Genomic DNA, 21342 nt, shown 5'->3' on the forward strand with positions numbered 1-21342 from the left:
CATAGCCATGCACTTCGTGGTCTCACTCTATCAAGAATATCGATGTCTCTCCCGTCATATAGGAGGGATAGATCTCATCTACATCACTCACATCCCTCTGCATAATTCGTTACATACCCAGTAATCGCCTTTATAGTCCACCCAGTTACGGGTGACGTTACATAACTTCTTATGTAGGGAACCATGGTGACTTCAGGTCTAAGGACTAGTAGTCATACTAATAGCCACATGAGAAAGTAAATGACACTCATATAACGATCCATGATACTTTCTCATGGCGAGTCATTTAGTATACATTCTCCAATGCATACCCATGTATCAACTTGATATCTCTATATCCATGACTTGTGAGATCAAGTCATCGAGTTGACCTACATGCTAGTCTTATTACATTAACATTGTCCCTGAATATTAATACTCGAATAAGAATGATTAAGAGTAGTGTTCCCTATATCATCTCACTATCGGTTCAACTAACCGATTGATATAGGTGAGAAACTTCTACTCAAGGACGCTATTATACTTAGTTTATTTGGCACCAATACAAGTAAGTATAATAACCAAAACAATAAATGTCTTTATTTATATAAGAATATGATACAACAAGTCTATAATACAATCATCAAATGATTGGCTCTAGAGCTCTAAATAACAATCTCCCACTAGCACTAGTGTCAATCAGTGTAGGCTCTAAGCCCCAATGACCTAGTGTGACCATCATGCTTCCTCTGTGCCAAAGCCTTGGTTAAGGGATCTGCAATGTTAGCCTCTGTAAGTACTCTGCATATCTTCACATCCCCTCTCTCGATAATCTCTCGAATGAGATGGAAGCGCCGTAGTATGTGTTTGGTCCGTTGGTGTGAGCGAGGTTCCTTCGCCTGTGCTATAGCTCCATTGTGGTCACAATAGAGCTCAATAGGGTCAGCGATACTGGGAGCCACCCCAAGTTCAGTGATGAACTTGCGGATCCAAACTGCCTCCTTTGCTGCCTCTAATGCAGCAATGTACTCGGCCTCTGTCGTAGAATCAGCTACTGTGACAGCACCACCATCAATGCAAAATACGAACCCTGACTACGATCGGTAATCATCCTGATCGGTCTGGAAGCTAGCATCACTGTAACCCTTTACAGCTAGCTCATCATTGCCTCCATATATCAAGAAATATTCTTTAGTCCTTTTTAAGTACTTAAGAATATTCTTGACCGCTATCTAGTGACTTTCACCTGGATCTGACTAGTATCTGCTAGTCATGCTCAAAGCATACGAGACATCAAGTCGAGTACATAGCATGGCATACATGATAGATCCTATGGCTGAGGCATAAGGGATCTGATCCATGCGGTCTCTCTCCTCTCTAGAAGAGGGACCTTGAGTCTTCGAAAGACTCACGCCATGTGACATCGGCAGAAATCCCTTCTTGGAGTTCTACATGGCAAACCGAAGGAGTACCTTGTCAATATATGTACTCTGACTTAGGCCAAGCAATCTCTTAGATCTATCTCTATAGATCTGTATCCCTAGAATGTGGGATGCCTCACCTAAGTCCTTCATTGAGAAGCAACTCCCTAGCCAAGTCTTGACAGACTGAAGCATAGGGATGTCCTTCCCAATGAGTAGTATGTCATCCACATATAATATCAGGAAGACAACTATATCCCCTACAACCTTCTTGTAGACACAAGGCTCATCTTCGTTCTTGATGAAACCAAATTGTTTGATTGCATCATCGAATCAAAGATTCCAGCACCGAGAAGCTTACTTTAGTCCATAAATGGACCTATGCAGCTTGCATACTCTGCTAGTATGCTGTGGATCTACAAAACCCTCAGGTTGTGTCATGTACACATCTTCGAGTAGGTTTCCATTCAGAAACACAGTTTTGACATCCATCTGCCATATCTCATAGTCATGGTAAGCTGCAATAGCAAGCATGATCCGAATGGACTTAAACATCGCTACTGGAGAAAATGTTTCATCATAGTCAATACCATGAATCTGCTTGAAACCTTTAGCTACCAAGCGACCCTTATAGATAAGTCCATCCATGTCAGTCTTTCTCTTAAAGACCCACTTACACCCAATGGGTTTTACCCATTCAGGTGGATCAACCATAGTCCATACTTGGTTGGTGTACATGGATTCCATCTCGGATCTCATGGCCTCTAGCCATTTCTCGGAATCTGGTCTCATCACAGCTTCCTGATAGGTGGTAGGCTCATCATCTATGGCACAACGTCATCATGGTCAGACAAGAGAAATGAGTATCTCTCAGGCTGACGACGTACCCTATCAGACCTGCGAAGAGGTATGTCTACGTGAACTGGTTGTGAAACAACACTTTGTAGTTCCAGTTCAACTTCCATCGAGGCTTCAGTGCTATTGTTCGCATCTTGAACTTTTTCAAGATCGAACGTACTCCCACTAGTCTTTCTATAAACAAAGTCCCTTTCTAGAAAGACCCCAGTCTTTGCCACAACTACCTTGTGCTGACTAGGAATGTAGAAGTAATATCCCTTAGTTTCCTTGGGATATCCAATAAAATAGCACTTGTCGGATTTGGGTCCTAATTTGTCTGAGACTTGACATCGAACGTAAGCCTCACAACACCAAATCCTCATGAAAGACACCTGGGCATCTCTCCCAGTCCATATCGTATATGGTGTCTTTATCATGGGCTTGGATGGAACTCAGTTAAGTATAAAAGCTGTCGTGTCTAGAGCATAGCCCCAAAGGTATGTCGGAAGATCTGTGTGACTCATCATAGATCGTACCATATCTAATAGGGTACGATTCCTCCTTTTAGATACACCATTCCACTGTGGTGTTCCAGGAGGAGTGAGTTAGGATAGAATCCCACACTCAGCTAGGTAGTCACGAAACTCATGGCTAAGGTATTCTCCACCTCGATCTGATCGAAGTATCTTAATACTCTTGTCAAGCTGGTTCTATACTTCATTCTTGAATTCTTTGAACTTTTCAAAGGATTCTGACTTATGTGTCATCAAGTACACATAACCATATCTACTGAAGTCATCATTAAATGTGATGAAGTACCTATAACCGCCTCTAGCAGCGACATTGAAAGGGCCACATACATCACTATGTATGAGTCCTAACAAATCAGTCGCTCTTTCGCTATGCCCACTAAAGGGAGTCTTGGTCATCTTGCCTAGTGGGCATGACTCACACGTTTCATAAGATTCAAAATCAAATGAGTCCAGCAAACCATCCTTATAGAGTTGGGATAAGCGCTTGTCATTTATATGACCTAAGCGACAGTGCTAGAGATAGGTTTGGTTCACATCATTTTACTTGAACCTCTTGGTATTTATGTTATAGATAGGGCTTTCAAGGTCTAGAATTTAGAGTCTGTTCATCAGAGGTGCACTACAATAGAACATATCTTTTAAATAAACAGAACAACATTTGTCCTTAATTATAAAAGAGAAACCTTTCTTGTCCAAACAAGAAACAGAAACTATGTTCTTAGTTAATGCAGGCACATTACAACAATCATCCAACTCTAATACAAGCCCAAAGGGCAGAGATATAAAATAAGTCCCTACAGCAACAACAGCAACCCGTGCTCCCCTGCTATTTCTCAGCGCCTGCACATTAGTACAAATGTGAGATGCACATCCGGTATCTAATACCCATGATGAAGAAATAGATAGATTGACTTCTATAACATATATACCTAAAGTGGAAGTCTCACTTCGCTTCTTCTTAAGATCTTCCAAGTACATCTTGCAGTTCCTCTTCCAGTGCCCGGTCTGACCGTAGTGGAAGCAGGTAGCATCCTTGGCGACCCCTCCTTTAGGCTTCAGTGCCTTGCCTTTGCCCTTGGCTTGGGACTTTCCTTTGTGTTTCTGAACCATCAGAACAGAGTTGGCCTTTGCCTTCTTAAGGTTCAGCTCAGCAGTTCTTAACATGCTAAGCAGCTCGGGCAGTGGCTTGTGAATTTCATTCATATTGTAGTTTAGAACGAACTGACTATAGCTATCCGGCAAGGATTGCAAGATCAGGTCAGTGGCCAGCTCTTGGCCAAGCGGGAATCCCAACCTCTGTAGGTTTTCTATGTACCCAATCATTTTGAGTATATATGGGTTTATGGGAGCCCCATCTGACATCTTGCACGGAAATAGTGCCCTTGAGATCTCAAATCTCTCATGCCTCGCTTGTCCTTGATACAGTTGATGAAGATGTTCAACCATATCGTAAGCGCCCATTAACTCGTGTTGCTTCTGAAGCTCAGAGTTCATGGTCGCGAACATTAGACAGGACACATCTAATGCGTCATCTTGATGCTTCTTGTAAGCATCTTTATCTGCTCGCGTGGCATTGGCAGGAGGAGCCTCCGGAATGGGCTGCTCCAGAACGTACAGTTTACGTTCTTGGGTGAGAACTACTCTCAAGTTCCTGTAGGAAATTTGCTCCGTTGAGCTTGTCCTTCTCAAGGACTGAACGCAAGGAGAAGGAGTTCGTATTCGACGTCATGGTTATCTACAACAGAAAAAATGCAGAAAATAAATATCATATTCTTTTAAATCATTTAATTAGGCCTTTAACTAAATGATGCTCCCACTGAATTCTATAATTCATGTGGGACAATATCCACATCATACTAACCCTTGAGTTAGCTTTGGCTAATACGCCCAAGATTTAGTATGATCGGTAGGTAACGATTTACCAATTACATCTCTATGCAACTCTTGTTTATAGGATCATTATCCGCAGTTATATTAAAACTTGAGTTAGCTTTGGCTAATACGCCCAAGAATTAATATAAATGTGATTTATGTACTATCATTCCAACCGTTGGAAGAATGCCTATAGTTGTACTCGATCCAACCGAGTTAACTAGGAATACTCAATCTAATTGAGTTTGTATTCGCCCATGCGTTGATAAGCGGGACCAAGATTGTCCCTCCGTACCCTACCAAGATAATATGTGTTGCTCTGCTTTGGCAGATTCAACAACACATGTGATCGAGGTAATGATAGGTATCACGGCACGGTAGGCATTAGAGTTGACGTGATTTAGATCTAATCTAAACGATGATGCATATCATATACTCGATAGATCTAATCTAATCGAAGGGTGCATCATGTGCACGACTTAGATCTAATCTAATCGTTAGGCACTAATTAATTACTTAATCATGCATCACATATACACAAGCAATTAATTAAATTAATTCGTGATTAGTCATGGCCCTACTATGATCTTCTCAAGCCAATGAGAAGATCGGATGGTCAACCTAGGGCCAACAGCTTCTCAAGCTCCTCCCTTTGACCACCTTGTGTTGCTCGCGCCCTCCTCGTAACTCCGTCTCGAGTGGACCTTCCACCGCTCTAATTTTGTACATTACAATTTTGAAACTCAAGTTACATTCAAGTCTAAACTAATTTACAACAAGAATATAAAATAGAGAAAGGCACGACGCGCAGGTCACGAATAAAAATACAACACGCACATCACATCACGGCACATAGGCCGTATTATGAATTACAACACATTTATTCCAATCCAATTGGGTCTTTTGGGCCATGACTATCACAAATTATACATAATTCTAAATTATGTATTTTCTATAATTTTCTGTAATTTTAATACAAATTTTACAATTTTTACGAGTAAAAATTCCCGGCGGCCCCGTTTAGCGGTTTTCGGGTGCAATCGCGGAACGAATCCCCTTGCGGGGCCAGGGACAGCGCCCCTACCCCCGATCTAACCATCGTGAGGATTCCTTAGTGATCCTACAGTGCCTTAGCCCGCTGTCCCAAAAAGTTTTGGGGTGAAACCTTTCCGTTTCGGAAAAATCTTCTCGGTAGTCGAAGCCTACAAGTGTCAAAACACTTGTGCTTCGCTTTTACGAGAAAATTACTCATAAAAATCCATAAAAACTTAAATTTACAGAAAATCATAGAAGCTATATTTTTCATAAAAATAAAAAATAAACTCGTAAATGTCTTCGCACGTGGCTCTAATACCACTGTTGGGTTTTTCGGGCCGCGAAAACCGCTTTTCGTGTCGCGGAAACCCCGAAACCCCCAGCCACGGATCCGTGCGAAGTAAAAACTTTCGAAAAACTTACAAGTACGAGTTTCTAAACCTCAATCTACAGTAGATCTACAAAGGGAAAAAGGAATATACCCTTGATGCGCGCCCTACGCGAATCCCGCTCGTCCAATGGTGCCGAATCTCAAGGTTATCAAAGTAGACAACCCTCTAGAAGTATCCACATGAACACAAGAAGGAGATCACCAACCTAAAGTGTGCTAGCACCTTAGTTGGGTTCGGCAAGATGAGGAGAGGGAGAGAAGAAAATGGAGCAAGGAAGAAGATGAAGGAATTAATGAGAATTACTCACAAAATGAAACTTATTCATCCAATTGATGTGGTCGGCCGACCACATTAAGAGGATGTGTAACCTCCATGGAATGCCAAGAGTCACAACTCTTGGTAACTCCCATGAGGTGGCATCCCACTTAAGCAACCATGATGATGTGGAGCATCATCATTGGCCCACTCAATGCCAACTCACAAAGTAGGTGGCATAAAGTCAAGTCAAATTTGACTCTTCATCTTCCTCTCAAGTCAAGTCAAACTTGACTTAATCTCTCTCATGGTTGATCTAATCCAACCATTTAATTAAAGCTAATTTAATATAATGAATCTAATTCATTTAATTAAATTGATTCAATGAGTCATAATCTAAATTAGACTCATTGAACACAGAATCAACTTGACTTCAACTCAATTAGCCCAATTAGGATTACTCTTAATCCAATTTGATTCATCAAATGAATCTAATCCTCTTGGTTCATCATATGAACCTAATCTCCATCTAGTTGTCCTTAGTGTGTGACTCTATAGGTTCTTGTAACGTTGGCAATGCCCCTAAACCCATTTAGGAGCATAAGTAATGAGCGGTATCTAGCAACACATCATTACTACCCGATGTTACAAGAATGTTGAGATCCAACATCACCTTGTGACTACTAATTGTGACTCCTCACAATATATGACAAGTGTCCTTCTATCCTAGACATCTAGATTGATTAATGTGAGGTATAGACCGTGTCATCCTCTAATCAATCTAAATCTTGAACTCCAAGTAGACTCACTAAATCAAATGAGCTCAATATCTCATATTGACTCATTTGGAAATGGTCATGCACTTCATGGTTTCACTCTATCAAGAATATCGATGTCTCTCCCGTCATATAGGAGGGATAGATCTCATCTACATCACTCACATCCCTTTGTATAATTCGTTACATACCCAGTAATCGCCTTTATAGTCCACCCAGTTACGGTTGACGTTTGACGAAACTAAAGTACATAACTCCTTATGTAGGGAACCATGGTGACTTCAGGTCTAAGAACTAGTAGTCATACTAATAGCCACATGAGAAAGTATATGACACTCATATAATGATTCATGATACTTTCTTATAGCGAGTCATTCAGTATACATTCTCCAATGCATACTCATGTGTCAACTTGATATCTCTATATCCATGACTTGTGAGATCAAGTCATCAAGTTGACCTACATGCTAGTCTTATTGCATTAACATTGTCCATGAATGTTAATACTCGACTAGGAATGATTAAGAGTAGTGTTCTCTATATCATCTCACTATCGGTTCAACTAACCGATTGATATAGGTGAGAACCTTCTACTCAAGGACGCTATTATACATAGTTTATTTGGCACCAATACAAGTAAGTATAATAACCAAAACAATAAATGTCTTTATTTATATAAGAATATGATACAACAAGTCCATAATACAATCATCAAATGATTGGCTCTAGGGCTCTAACTAACATGGGGCCATAGGGACCAAGATATTTTAGATTGACCACAAAGCCATTTATGGTAGAGCATTCACCCATAATCCATAGCTATATAATTAGGTGTCTTGGTTGTTTGTATATCTTGTGGTGGAGCATTGCTCACACATATGATGATATTTATTGTGGTGGAGCATTACTCCCACATATGATGATCTATTACTATTATTTGCACTGGTACATGAGTATGATATGCAATACCCATGTTGATAATTACTTGACACTACTCATGTGGCAAAAGGCGATTCGCTCACCCCAAGCGCCCCCGCTAACCCGTCCCTAGGCCAACACGGAGGAGGTAAATCACGGGTGGCTACTAGCCATTAGTGCAAATGGCCAAGACATGGGGGAGGTTATGCTCGCTCATGCCGAGTTTCGACCCCAAGACCTCATGTGGCAACACCCCATGTCTTAACCATCGCACCACCCCGCGGGGACTACTTGACACTACTCATGATATTATTGTTGGTTGGTCCTAGGAAGATCGTACAGGTTTCACTGTACAAAAATTTTATAGAAGTGTCGAACCTTTTATAAACAACCTATTGTGTTCTTTAGAAATTAAATTAGGAATCGCAAATGGAACTTAACATTATTGATTCCAAATTTAACTTATCTGTTTTTCATGGTTTAGATTTGGATCGCAAGCAGAACTTAACACTATTGATCCAAATCCACCTATGTTATAAAGTTGATTAAATATTTATTTCTAAAATCGGCTCCCAGGTTAAACATGGCGAGGCACTAGGCCTTCTTAGATATGGGATCATCCACCACTGTCTCGACAAAGCCTTTAATAGAAATTCAATATTTAATTTCCTAAAATAACATTAGGTTTAACCGAAAATAATAATCGAATCACAAAACCAAAAAACAAAACAAAAGAAACACAACTTTGAAACAAATTCGAAACTCTAGAATCATATGCCTCTTGTGTTTGGAATTCATACAAAGAAGAACTAGCATGATGTGAAAAATAATTACTAGTTATACCTCTTCTTTGTATGCTAATAACCTCGAGATCTTCTGCTGTACTCCTCGCCTCCTCTTGGACGTCATGTGGGCGACGATCCTGCAAGATGAACACCACGCAAAACTCCTCCTCCTTCTCTAATATTCGGCCACTACCACCACCAAGGAACAAAAGAGAGCATGGGGAAAGGGAAGGGAGAGAGGGTCGACCACAAGAGAGAGCACCAACAAGAGAATAAGAATTGATATCTCATGAGGCCTCTCCTCCCCTTCTTTTATAATACTGCCCAAGGCAAATAAGGAATGATTTTTACAAAAATAAAAATCTTCCTCTTATTTTTCCTTTTCTCCTTTTAATTTTCCTTTTCTCCTTTTAATTGATAGTATGGTCGGCCTCCTTGCTTGGGCACAAAGCAAGGGTGGCCGACCCTTAGAAGAGGAAGGAAATATTTTGTAAAAATTTTATAAGCAAAGAAAAAAGCTCTTATAAAATTTTACAAGCTCTTTTTTAATTTCCTAATGTGGATATTAAAAAAGAAAAGTTTTAAAAATTAAAACCAAATTTTAAAATATAAAACTTCTCATTTAAAATTTTCTTTTTAACACGGTGACAAAAAAGGAAAGTTTCAAATTTAAAACTCTCTTTATAAAAACCATGAGGATGGTTAAAAAAGGAAAGTTTTAAAACTTTTAAACCATGTGGCCTAATTCAAATAAGGAATGTTTTATAATTTAAAATCTCTCTTTTAAAAGTTGTAGATATCTACAAAGAGAAGATTTTAAAAATTCAAAGCACCCCTCTTAATTTGAATTATGGTGGCCGGCCCCCTACTTGCTTGGGCACCAAGCATAGGGTCGGCCCCTTTGAGAAGGAAGTGGTTGGCCCCTATGGCTTGGTCACCAAGCCATGGGTCGGCCTCCTCTTGGATACCAAGATGGGCTTTTCGTGAGTAGATTTGAGGCATTAATGAGGCTACGACAGGGACCTAGAGGAGAAATTGGTTTTGACCTTCCAATGAACTCGAGTATCCCGTGTTCGTCCCAAACACACAACTCAAGTTTATCAATAATAATTCATTCCACTAGAGAGTTATTATTGCATTACCGCACCAATCCCAAATTACATTATGGACTCCTTCTTATCATGAGTGTGTTAGTCTCACTGTGTTTAAGATATCGAATGCCCATTAATTTAATCGAGTTACTGACAACTCACTTTAATTAATATCTTAGTCCAAGAGTAGTACCACTCAACTTCATCGTCATGTCGGACTAAGTCCACCTACAGGGATTAACATGACAATCCTTATGAGCTTCTCTTGAGGACATTCTCAACCTAGATTACTAGGACACAGTTTCCTTCTATAATCAACAACACACACTATAAGTAATATCATTTTCCAACTTATCGGACCTATTGATTTATCGAGCTAAATCTCATCCTTTGATAAGTTAAAGAAATAAATACTAAATATATGTGCTTGTTATTATATTAGGATTAAGAGCACACACTTCTATAATAACTAAGGTCTTGTTCTTTTATTAAGTCGGTATAAAAAGAACTTACCTTAAATGGTCCTACTCAATACACTCAGAGTGTACTAGTGTAATTTATTAGTCAAGATAAACTAATACTTAATTACACTACGACTATTCCAACGGTTTGTTCCTTTCCATCTTAGTCCTGAGCAACTGTTTATAATTTATAAAGAACTGATAACATGATCTTCTGTGTGTGACACCACACACCATGTTATCTACAATATAAATTAATTGAATAACTACACTTAGCAAATAAATATAGACATTTGACCAATGTGATTCTTTTATTTCAAAAATAAATGTTTACAAAAGCTAGGCTTTTAGTATACACTCTAACAATTATTTGGGACTAAGTAGATTTATTATGTAGTAGATGCATACTTATGTTCTCTTCAGATGATGAATATTTACTAATGAGGCTATATACCTGTACTCTCCTTATGCTTAGATTATGTATTATCTTCTATTACTCGTTGAATCATTTGGAGTCACTACCCATTTATGTTCTTTCTTCCTCAAGCTACAGATAGAGGATAAATGGAGTCATTTGGAGATCTTGTCTATCAATCTCATGTCACTTTGAGAGTTTTCCATGTTATTTTGTATTGCATTTGTTTACACTTTGCTTCCTGGACTCGTTTGCATAATAAGCGATTTGTGTTTAGATTTTGACCGTGGTTAGCTCTTTATTTTGGTTATAGTATTTGTTATGTTTAAGTCGTGCCTGCACACAATTATTTCAGTTTTTATGTTAAGTGGATTTTGTATATATTTTTATGTTTAGCTATTGTGTTTATTCTTTTTTGTCGACTTATATCATGTTGTATATATTATTGTCATAAGGGGATATCGTTCGTTTTATCAAACAAGTATTACCTTCGAGGTGTAAAAATATCTCTCTCCCTCCCCAAGTCTGAATTGTGATCCCCTTTCTTAAAACCCTAGCGTCGTAACTTTTTTAGTCGATGGCCACCACCTCACCATTGGAAACTTTCAATTGACCACATTTTTTCGGACTTCGTTTTAGTTTTATTTTGATATTTAACAAAAGAGGAGAAATAATATATTTAAGTTCATGCATGTTGTATTTTGATATGATCTTGTAATTTTTAAGTTTATTGTATTGATATCATCTTATTAATAGTTGATATTATGATATGTTAAAAATTAACCTAAACTTAAATAGATTGTCAAAAATCAAAAAGGTGGAGATTATTGGTGCAATCATGTCCCAGATGAAAAGTTTCAATGATTGATAATTATTTAAGTTTAGGTTAATACGCTAGATCTCACTTAAGTTACGTGTCTACATGATAAAAGAAGTCTAAGGAAGTTAAGGGTCAGATTCTTGGCAAAGAAAAATTCCATACAAATCAGAAGACTGGATGCAAGGTAAGGAAAAACCAAGATAGTTAAGGACCAAATTCTTAGCAAAAGGAGAAAACACGAGAAGATCGCGAGATCGAATGCAAGTGTAGATGAAGACATAAATATGAGGAAGCTCCAGGCGAAAAGTCCAGGGAATAGGAGGTTCATCAAGCATGTTGTAATCGGGATTGATTGGTACATTGAAGGGAGCTATGTGCTTGAGGCTTTAGGAATGAAAATCCCCTATTTTAGGGTTCACCAATCAATTGGTGAGTTATACTAATCGATTGGTGAGCTAAAACCCTAAAACCTAAATCTTAATTCTGGGTTTTTGCAACACAAATCGATTGGGTTAAACTCAAAATTTCAAGTTTAGGCAAGTATTATATCAATCAATTGGTATGTTTCTCCAATCAATTGGTAATCAATTATGAGCACATAAAAGCTTCGCGAATCGATTAGTCAGATCGATTATGTTGGTATTAGTCTTTAGAGTCAATTATGAGATGATTGATAAGAAAACTTTTGTATTATATTTCATTAATAAAAGTTAAAATTTATGGTTATTATATTACTTCAGATCTGTGCTAGATGATTAAGTATAATAATGTCCTAAGATAGTAGATTATAGTCTATAGCATCTCAATTGGTTGAATTGATAGTAGGAGATTATGGACATATATAGAAGAACACTAACCTTAACTATTCCTAATCAAGAATTAATATACAAGGGCAATATTAATGCATTGAGACTAGAATATTGGTCAATTGATGACTTAATCTCACAAGTCATGGATATAAGATATCAAGTTGACACATGGGTATATATTAGAGAATATGTACTAAATTGACCTGGCATGAGAATATTTCATGGATCGTTATATGAGTGTCATAAACATTCTCATAGTAACTATTGATATGAATAGTTCTTAAACCTAAAGTCACTACGGTTCCTTACATGAGAAGTTATATACTTTGGTATCGGCAAATGTCACTTGTAATAAAGTAGATTATAAAGTCGATCACTAGTTATGTAATAAGTTATGTGGATACATGTGAGTGATGTAAATGGGATATATCCCTTCCATATGAAGGAAGTGATATATGTGAGCCCTTTGATTAATTAAGTTGGACTACTAAAATGTATGGTCATGCTTAAATAAGTTAATATGAAATATTGAGCTCATTTGGTTAAGTGAATCTACTTGGAGATCAAGAAACATAAAAATTGATAAGAGGATAACACAGTCGCCTCATCGATCAATTTAGATATCGCAGATAGAATAACCAAGTCATACAAGATAATAGACATAGAAAGGTTATGACGAATCTCGACATTCTTGTCACTTAGGGCATTATAAGATGTTACTTATTGTTTATGTATTAAAATATTACTTTAGAGAAATTGTCAATGTTACGAGAACCTATTGGATTATATACAAAGAACATGTTAATTTTTAGATTGGTTTATATGGACCATAGGTTACGTCTAATCCAAATTAGACTCATTGAGTTAAACTCAAATTAGATTGAATCTAATCCAAATTAGACTATTGGATTAACAGATTCGACTTATTGGGTTATTGGATTAATAGTTAATCCAATATATTAATCCAAGCCATTAAAAATTTTAATAGAGAGTAATGGAGATTAATTCATTATTAATGGAAGAAGAAGGCATGAAACCCTTGGTATTCATTGGATAAATATAAAAGCTTTTTGAGTGAAATTTTTGATGTGAGACTTTTCATCATCTTTTTCTTCCTCTTCTTCCCTTGGCCAAACATCTTCTTGTTGCTAGCACAACAAGGTTGTTCTTCTCCGAATCTAAGTTCGTGCGACGAATGTAGAACATGTTCATGTGGATACCGAAGAGGAGCAGCCACTTTGATCGCACTGAGATCCGACGAATTAAAGTTACTATCGGGATTGTATCATTCACGTAACAAAGAAAATTATTCTATCTTGATAGAATAGAATAATATGTATATTGTATTCGTATGGATCCCTAGAGGAATTTATTTTTCTACTGCATATATTATTTTTTTTCATATAAGATCCCTATAGATTGAGAGCTGTTAGTGTCGATTGGCAAAGCATGTTAACCAAATAGAAGCTGCTGTAATCAATTCATCCTTTGTTGCTTGTTTATCAAGGTTTTTCTTCACTTTCGATAGATCTGAGAATGATAAGGTTTAGTGAGAAAAGAGAATTAGGAATAGACCCTTAAATTAATTTAATATAACGGATACCACGTAAAATGGACATGCTAACTTATGTATATTGGGATATATCTTTGCGTCTTGTATTTTCAAGGAATGCTGGATTCTAACATTTTCTTATTAAAGATATATTATTTTAATATGCAAATGAATTAAAAGTTATTTTAAATGGTGTAATTTTGATTAAAATACCTTTCTAATTTTATGCCTAAATTTTCAATCGGAAAAAATAAATCAAAATGACTTGGCTCCGAAGGTATGGTCAGTCAAACTGGGGACCACTGCAGTTCAAAGATTTTGGTTCTTGGCACTAGGGGAAGGAACCAGGACGCTTTGAGAAGTCTCCGGATTTTGTACACGTATCCCCTTCATCTTCCCTTGAAGGCGCACGTGTCGTTCCACGCGTCGCCCCGCCGCCTTCCTCGAATCGTCTATTTGTCCCTGCATTGTCTCCTCCCGGCTTTCTTCCCTATCTCAAGCCGTAGCCTATCTCCTCTTTCACTTTCCAACACGCCGACGTCGAGAAGGAGATATTTGTTAATGGCTCCGAAGCGCGCCAAGATCGTGAGGACCACCAAGAAGGTGGTCGAGGAGACCGTCGAAGTCCTCGGCGTGGCCGTCGATAGCCATAACAGCGTCAACCTCCCGGCCGAGTCGGACTCCAAGATTGTTGAGGTTGTGGTGGAGGATGAAGTCCCCATTTCCGTCGTTGTCGTCGCTAAGGACAAGAAAACAGAGCCTGAAACAGAGCAGAAGCAAAGAGCCGAGGAAGCTTCCCTGGAGACAGAGGAGCCGCTTCCGAAGCAGAAGGGAGACGAGGACGATCGTAGCAAAGAAAAGGAAGCGGCCGAGTTCATCGTCGACATGGAAACGAAAGAAGAAGAAGGGGGAGACGAGAAAGAAGAAAAGGGTGAGGAGGACCAGAGGGTGGAGAAGGAAGCAGAGCTTCCGACGCCCAAGAAGGTGGAGAAACGAAAGGAAGCGCCCGTAAAAGAGAGCAAGAAGGGAGGGAAGCGGAGGTGGAGGAGGAGGTTGGGCGGTGGCGAGATGGACGGCGTGGGCGGCGGGTACAAGAGGTACGTGTTCCGGGTGCTGAAGCAGGTGCACCCAGGGCTGGGGATATCTGCGAGGGCGATGACGGTGGTGGACTGCATGATGGGGGACATGTTCGAGCGGCTGGCAAACGAGGCGTCACAGCTGTCGACCTACTCAGGGAGGGCGACGCTGTCATCGAGAGAGGTGCAAGGGGCGGTGCAACTGGTGTTGCCGGGGGAGTTGGGCAAGCATGCCATCGCCGAGGGAAGCAAGGCCGTTGCTAACTACATGGCGGCCGCGTCGGGCAGCGGCTACTAGTGGGAGCGGGTAGCGGAGATGTGGGAGGGTTGGCCGGACATTGTTAGTGTAGTTAGTTGTAATAGACATCAAGGGCGGCGGGCGGGATTTTGCCATTTTGGAATGCTCCGTAGTGCAGAATAATTCTCGTCACGTGAGCTACTAGTTAGTGTGATACTAAATTTGGTTGTGTTCGAATCTAACCTTATATGTGTGTCGATGTTTGCTCATTTTAATTAATGCTGGATAGGGGATAGGGGTAAATCGATCAAATTAGGTTCGGTTTATTTGGGAATTTAATTTTTTTTAAAAAAATATTTTTTAAAAAAAAATCAGTTAATTCGATTCGGGATGAATTTTTGAATAAATCGATTTTTTATATTATAAATTTTAAATTGAATTAAATTTTTATTAAATTAAATTAAATTTAAAAAAATCAATTTATTCGATTTATTTAGTTAACTGATTTGTTCGGATTTATTAAAAATTCGAATACGTATTTCGGATGTTCGTAATCTTTTGATAATTTGTTCCACGTCTAAAGTCAGCCTATTCGGTCTCATTTAAGAGTGAAGAGTGAGTAATTCGGTTAGATAACAAATAGATACCAGATTAATTGAATTAATTAAAATTCTCTAGTTCAATTAATCAAAATTCTTAGTTAGTTTAAAATTTTGATTCGATCTAAAAAAATAATAGTGTAAAAATTAATCTACAAATTTGATTCGGTTTTAAAATTTTAAAATCGAACTAATTAATCGATTTAAAAAAATCAAAATTTTGATTAATTAAACTTAATTTTAAAATTAATTTATTTGATTTAATTAAGTTTTTATTCACCCAGCGTGAAGCGTGAGTGACCTTTTATTCTTGGGGTTAAAATTTGACGTGTCTGAGCATGTCTCTCGCTCATGTTTGTCTTTTGTATTAATGACTAGTAATTATTCGTGATTACTTTCTCCGTGTTGATTTAGGAACGGATTGGTGGGGGGACAAAATTTGACGTGTCTAAGCATGTCTCTCGCTCATGTTTGTCACTTGTACTAATGACTAGTAGTCATCCGTGATTTATTTTCTCCGTGTTGGCTTAAGAACGGATTGGGAGGGCACTAAGGACGAGCGAATCACCTATTTTTTTGCCACGTGACTTTTTAACATTCTTTCGAGACGGTCGACTAGGCATGAGGTACTGTCATCATAAGATCTGAGATTTGAATTTTGATATAATTGAAGTAAATATCTTCCTTATGATTTTTTTGTCACGTGACTTTTTAATATCTTTTCGAGACGGTATAATGACTAGGGCATGAGGTAATGTCATCATAAAGTGGGATTTAAATTTTGACATAATTGGGGTTTAAATTTTGGCATAATTGAGGTAAATATCTTCATTATGGACTAGTTATTATTCTAAAGATTAATAGTCACTTGTAATTTATCTTTTCTGTATTAGCCTTGGAACGGATTGATGAGAAAATTGAGGGTGAATGTAGTTATCTTTTTACCACCATAAGTGATTTTTTAATCGTTCTTTTTAGATGATATTATGGTTTAGACATGAGATATTATTATATAAGATACTTAGATTGAAACTTGTCACATCTGAAGATATAGTCTCCCATACTTTCTAAATTATTTGATTGAATCATCTTTTATCAGGTGAGTGACTTCATAACACGCTAGGATTATAGGATATGCCGCGCGCTAGAATCCGATAAATACTGAGGATATTTTTTTTTATAGTGAATTTTGGATTTTTTTTTTAATTTAAAGTCTCTTAATAATATGAAAACGTCGTTGGGACCGTCCCGATAAATATATATTTCTATCTGATGATTAATTTTGATTGTCTAATGTAATAATGTGGGACCGTTGTTAGGACCGCCCCGATAAATACTGACGAATTATTTTATCTGAGGGTTAATTTTGATTGTCTAATCTAATGTACTCTCTTAATAACAAACAACGTGAGACCGTCGTTGGGACCGCCAGGTAGTGACTTCTCAAGAAATCCAGGTCACTCAACAAATTCTCTGCCTGTCGGTTGTGCAAAACTCTAAAAACGGATAAGATTAAGAAGGCTTTACGTTTTTTTGAAAAAAAAATTAAGAAAGTCATTTTTGTTGGTCATTGTCCTTAGGTCAAATTTAATTTGACTAAGGTTAAATTAACTTAAATTTAAATTTTAATATTTAGATAATAGGTTTAAATAAGAAGTTTTTAATTAGAAGTTAGATAAATGAGAAGTTCTAATTAGATGTTAGATAAATAGAAATTTTAATGGGATCAGATAAACCTAATTGAAAATTTAATTAAGTCTAAGATGGATTAGCTAGGAGCTAGATAATTGACACAAGAGAAGTTTTTGTGGGAACTAGATTAAATCCAAACTGGATTAGTTGAAAGCTAAACACTTGTCACAAGTGAAGTCTCAGTGAGACTATGCAAACTTAGTTGGAAACTAGTTAAGTCCAAGGTAGATTAGCAAGGTGCTAAACAGTTGGCATGAAATCAATCGATTAGCCCAATCAATTGATGAAATCAATCGATTAGGATTGAGGTATAGTTGATTAAACAACCTAAACTAGTGGTTGTTGGTGCGGGAAGCATTCGACGATCGAACCAGTGTTTTGATTATGTCAAAGGGTTCAAGTTAAGTTGGTTTGTTGCCTGATATATTGAATGAGTTTGCAGGAAAGTTCTAACTGCGGTTAGGCAGGTGAAAAATCCTAAGGGGTGATAACCATATGTCCTAGGGGGTGGTAACCCTAGGTGGTGAAAAACCCTAAGGCTGTGTTTGGTAAGGGTGATAGGATTAGAAATGGGTTGATAAGGATAGGATTGGAAGTGAGATTAATAATCACTCCCCATGCCTAGGGATTGTGAATCCCACTCCCAATCCACCATAATCCTACCCCTAACTCACCCTACCAAACAACATATTATTTACTTTTTGAAAACATAATATTAATCCTATCACCCCTACCAAACGGGGCCTAAGGGGCGGCAACCTCAGGTCCTAGGAGGTAGTAACCCTAGGTGGAGGAAATCCTAAGGGGGGTAACCTTAGGTTCTTGGGGGGGGGGGGGGGGGGTAACCTTATGTGGTGAAAAACTCTAGGGGGTGGTAACCCTAGGTCCTAGGAGGTGGTAACCCTAGGCAGAAAGTCCAGTAGGTCTGGAGGACCAGACTGGCATCAGGTATGCTCTCTTGAGTGGAGTAGGTCAGGACGTGTTCCTCGAGAAGGAGCAGTGGTCGTCGGTTCAACCTAAGGTTTCCGGTATAAAATCCGAAGTCAGAACCGGACAGTTCGGAGACTGTCAAAACAATTCTGTTACTATGTTAATTATATGTTAACCTTGTTTTGCAGGATATATTGTTATCTTGTGGGCTAGCCTATCTTGCAGGAACAAAGGAGCTCTTTTGGCCTTGGATGAACAATACCCGAGGCACTCTCATGGAGCTTGGAGGCGCCTCGGGTGCAAAGGAGAAGAAGCGCACGCGACAAGTATGGAGGCACCCTCATGGAGGCTTGAGGCGCCTCAGACAACCTTGGAGGCGCCTTCAAGGCTTATGGAGGTGCCTTCAAGAGGATCAGTGAGGACTTCTTCTGCGCTTATCTGCGTGGCTGACTCGGCTGCGGTGGAGGCGCCTCAAGGGGCTTTGAGGCGCCTCCAACAACCTTTATATGGGGTATTCAACCAGCATCTCACATCATCAGATTCCAAGTGATTCATCCTTCGTGTGCTGCTCAAGATATGACCCGGCTAAGCTACGACAAGTCCCTGACAACCCGAAGCTTCGAGATCTTCAATTCTTGTTGTCGGTATAAATATTTTTTATTCTTAAATTGTAATACTCTTGTAAACTTTTGCACATAATAGTTGTTGCCCAAAGTAAACGCTTAACGAGCATGAGCCTTGGAGTAGGAGTCGCCCTATGCTCCGAACCAAATAAATCTTGGAGTCTTCTGTGTGTTTTGTGTGTTTGATTTAATTTCCGTTGCGTTTATTCTTGATACGTTTTAGAATCTGAAATGCGTGAAAGCCACGAGCGCTATTCACCCCCCTCTAGCGCATCTCGATCCAACAATTGGTATCAGAGCGGGGTCACTTTGATTTGATGCAACCACCAATCAAGCATTTTTTTCATGGTGATTTCAGTTTTTCGGAGTCGATCGAAATCGGTATTCTTGTCGTCTTCCGATCTAATTTTCCTTCATAATTAGATTTGTCTCGAAGCTGGTGCAACACCACTCAAGATCATAATTTATTTTTACTTTATACCACATTGCTAATCCAGGACCAAGTCCTGAGACTTGTTTTCTGTTTATTTTTCTGTGCAAGAATTTTTACATGGCTCTTCAAGAAGGGTATAGCACCGCTCGCCCACCGCTCTTCACTGGAAACGACTTCGGTTACTGGAAGGGTTGGATGGAGGTGTATCTCCAGACTCACTTTGAAGTATGGATGATCGTCAAAATTGGGTTTCAACTACCAACTGACGGCGCCGGCAAACCAATATCATATGAGGACTGGGACACGACTCTTATCAAAAAGGTAGAAGCGGATGCCAAGGCGACCTGGACACTCCAGTGCGGCCTATCGAAGGAGGAGTTGAACTGCGTCGGCCCATTCTCGAGTGCCAAGGAACTTTGGGATAAGCTAATTGAGCTTTATGAAGGAACGCCCGACACCAAGATAAGCAAGAGAGATTTAATATTCAATAAACTATATAATATTAAAATACAGGAAAATGAGACGACTAGCCAACTCCACGCCCGGATACAAGACCTACTCAATGATCTGCATGCAATCGGACAGAAGGTATAAAACAGAGATGTAATCAGGTATTCTCTAAACGCTTTTCCGAGGAATACCTTGTGGGCATCCATGGTAGATGCTTACAAGGTTTCTAAGGACCTTTCTTCAATAAAATTAGATGAGCTATTTGCATAATTCAAATTACATAAACAGATTAACTCACGTCCGACCGAGAAAGGTATAGCTTTGGTTATAGGTGCAGGAAGAACCCGTGAAACTAAAACAAAGCATAGAATCGAACCAGAATCAGAAGAAGAACCAGATTCAGACGACGATGATGACGAGCCCACGGCGGAACTCGTCAACCTGGTGAGGAATCTCTACAAGAAGAAGAAGGGCTTCAACAAGAAGGATGTCAAAAAGGTCATCTAGTTCAAGGAGGTACAACCAAACTCAAAGGTAAAGTTAGAGGTGACGTGCTACAGATGCAACCAGAAGGGGCACATCAAGGCCAAATGCTTGAACCAGAAAGATACAAAAAAGGCAAGAAGAAAGAAGGCTCTAAAGGCGACCTGGGACGAGCCATCCTCAGAAGAGTCCGATGACAAAGAACTCAAACAGACGAGTTATCTCGTAATGACGACCCATCATCAAATTAGCGAATCCGGAAGCGAGGACGAATTGGAAGCTGAGTCCGAGAAAAGCCATGGATTCGTATCCATTTCCGAAGGGCCAAACCTCTCTGTAAGTACGCGTCGTTTATACAATTTAATCAATTACTTAATGCAAAAATTAGCTAAGTCCAACATTCGGATCAAGTCGCTTCTAAAGGAGGTAACCTCCCTTAAAGAAGCGACTAATTTCGAATCCTCGACTGAATTGGTTCAGATTGGAACCTCAACTCAAGTCCAAAAGCTTGAGGAAGAGAATTTTAGCCTGAAAATTCAAATCAAGGATTTGAAAGTTACATTGGAACGATTTACACTGGGTTCCAAGAATCTTGACTTGATTCTTGGAAACCAGAAAGCCGTATACAATTGATCTGGGCTAGGATTTAGAAATAAAAAGAAATATCGGTCTTATTTATCGTTTGTTAACAAACCAAATAGACAGATAGTCCAAGCATGGGTATCTAAGTCCAACTTAGTTAATCAAGTTGTACTTGGTTAATATTGGGTCCCCAAGGATCAAGTTCATTTCCCTGATAGACCATATCGAGACTATGATCCAGGGGGAGCCAATAGAAAATCTATTTCTAGAATTGTTTGATGCTTG

At 38.8% G+C, this 21342-nt stretch overlaps 1 protein-coding gene across 1 annotated transcript; it reads left to right on the top strand.

Moving 5' to 3' along the window:
• Positions 1-14449: 14449 nt before the first annotated feature.
• LOC122032622 (histone H2B.3-like) lies at positions 14450-15393 on the top strand. Its single transcript, XM_042591933.1, has one exon. The coding sequence runs from the start codon at positions 14513-14515 to the stop codon at positions 15323-15325; it is 813 nt and encodes a 270-aa protein (XP_042447867.1). The 5' UTR covers positions 14450-14512; the 3' UTR covers positions 15326-15393.
• Positions 15394-21342: the final 5949 nt, after the last annotated feature.

The sequence above is a fragment of the Zingiber officinale genome, chromosome 11A, assembly GCF_018446385.1.
Source record: "Zingiber officinale cultivar Zhangliang chromosome 11A, Zo_v1.1, whole genome shotgun sequence".
NCBI classification, from domain to species: Eukaryota; Viridiplantae; Streptophyta; class Magnoliopsida; order Zingiberales; family Zingiberaceae; genus Zingiber; species Zingiber officinale.

Bases quoted from the DNA above. Each gene is read 5' to 3' on its own strand.
- LOC122032622 (XM_042591933.1), top strand. From the start codon at position 14,513: ATGGCTCCGAAGCGCGCCAAGATCGTGAGGACCACCAAGAAGGTGGTC.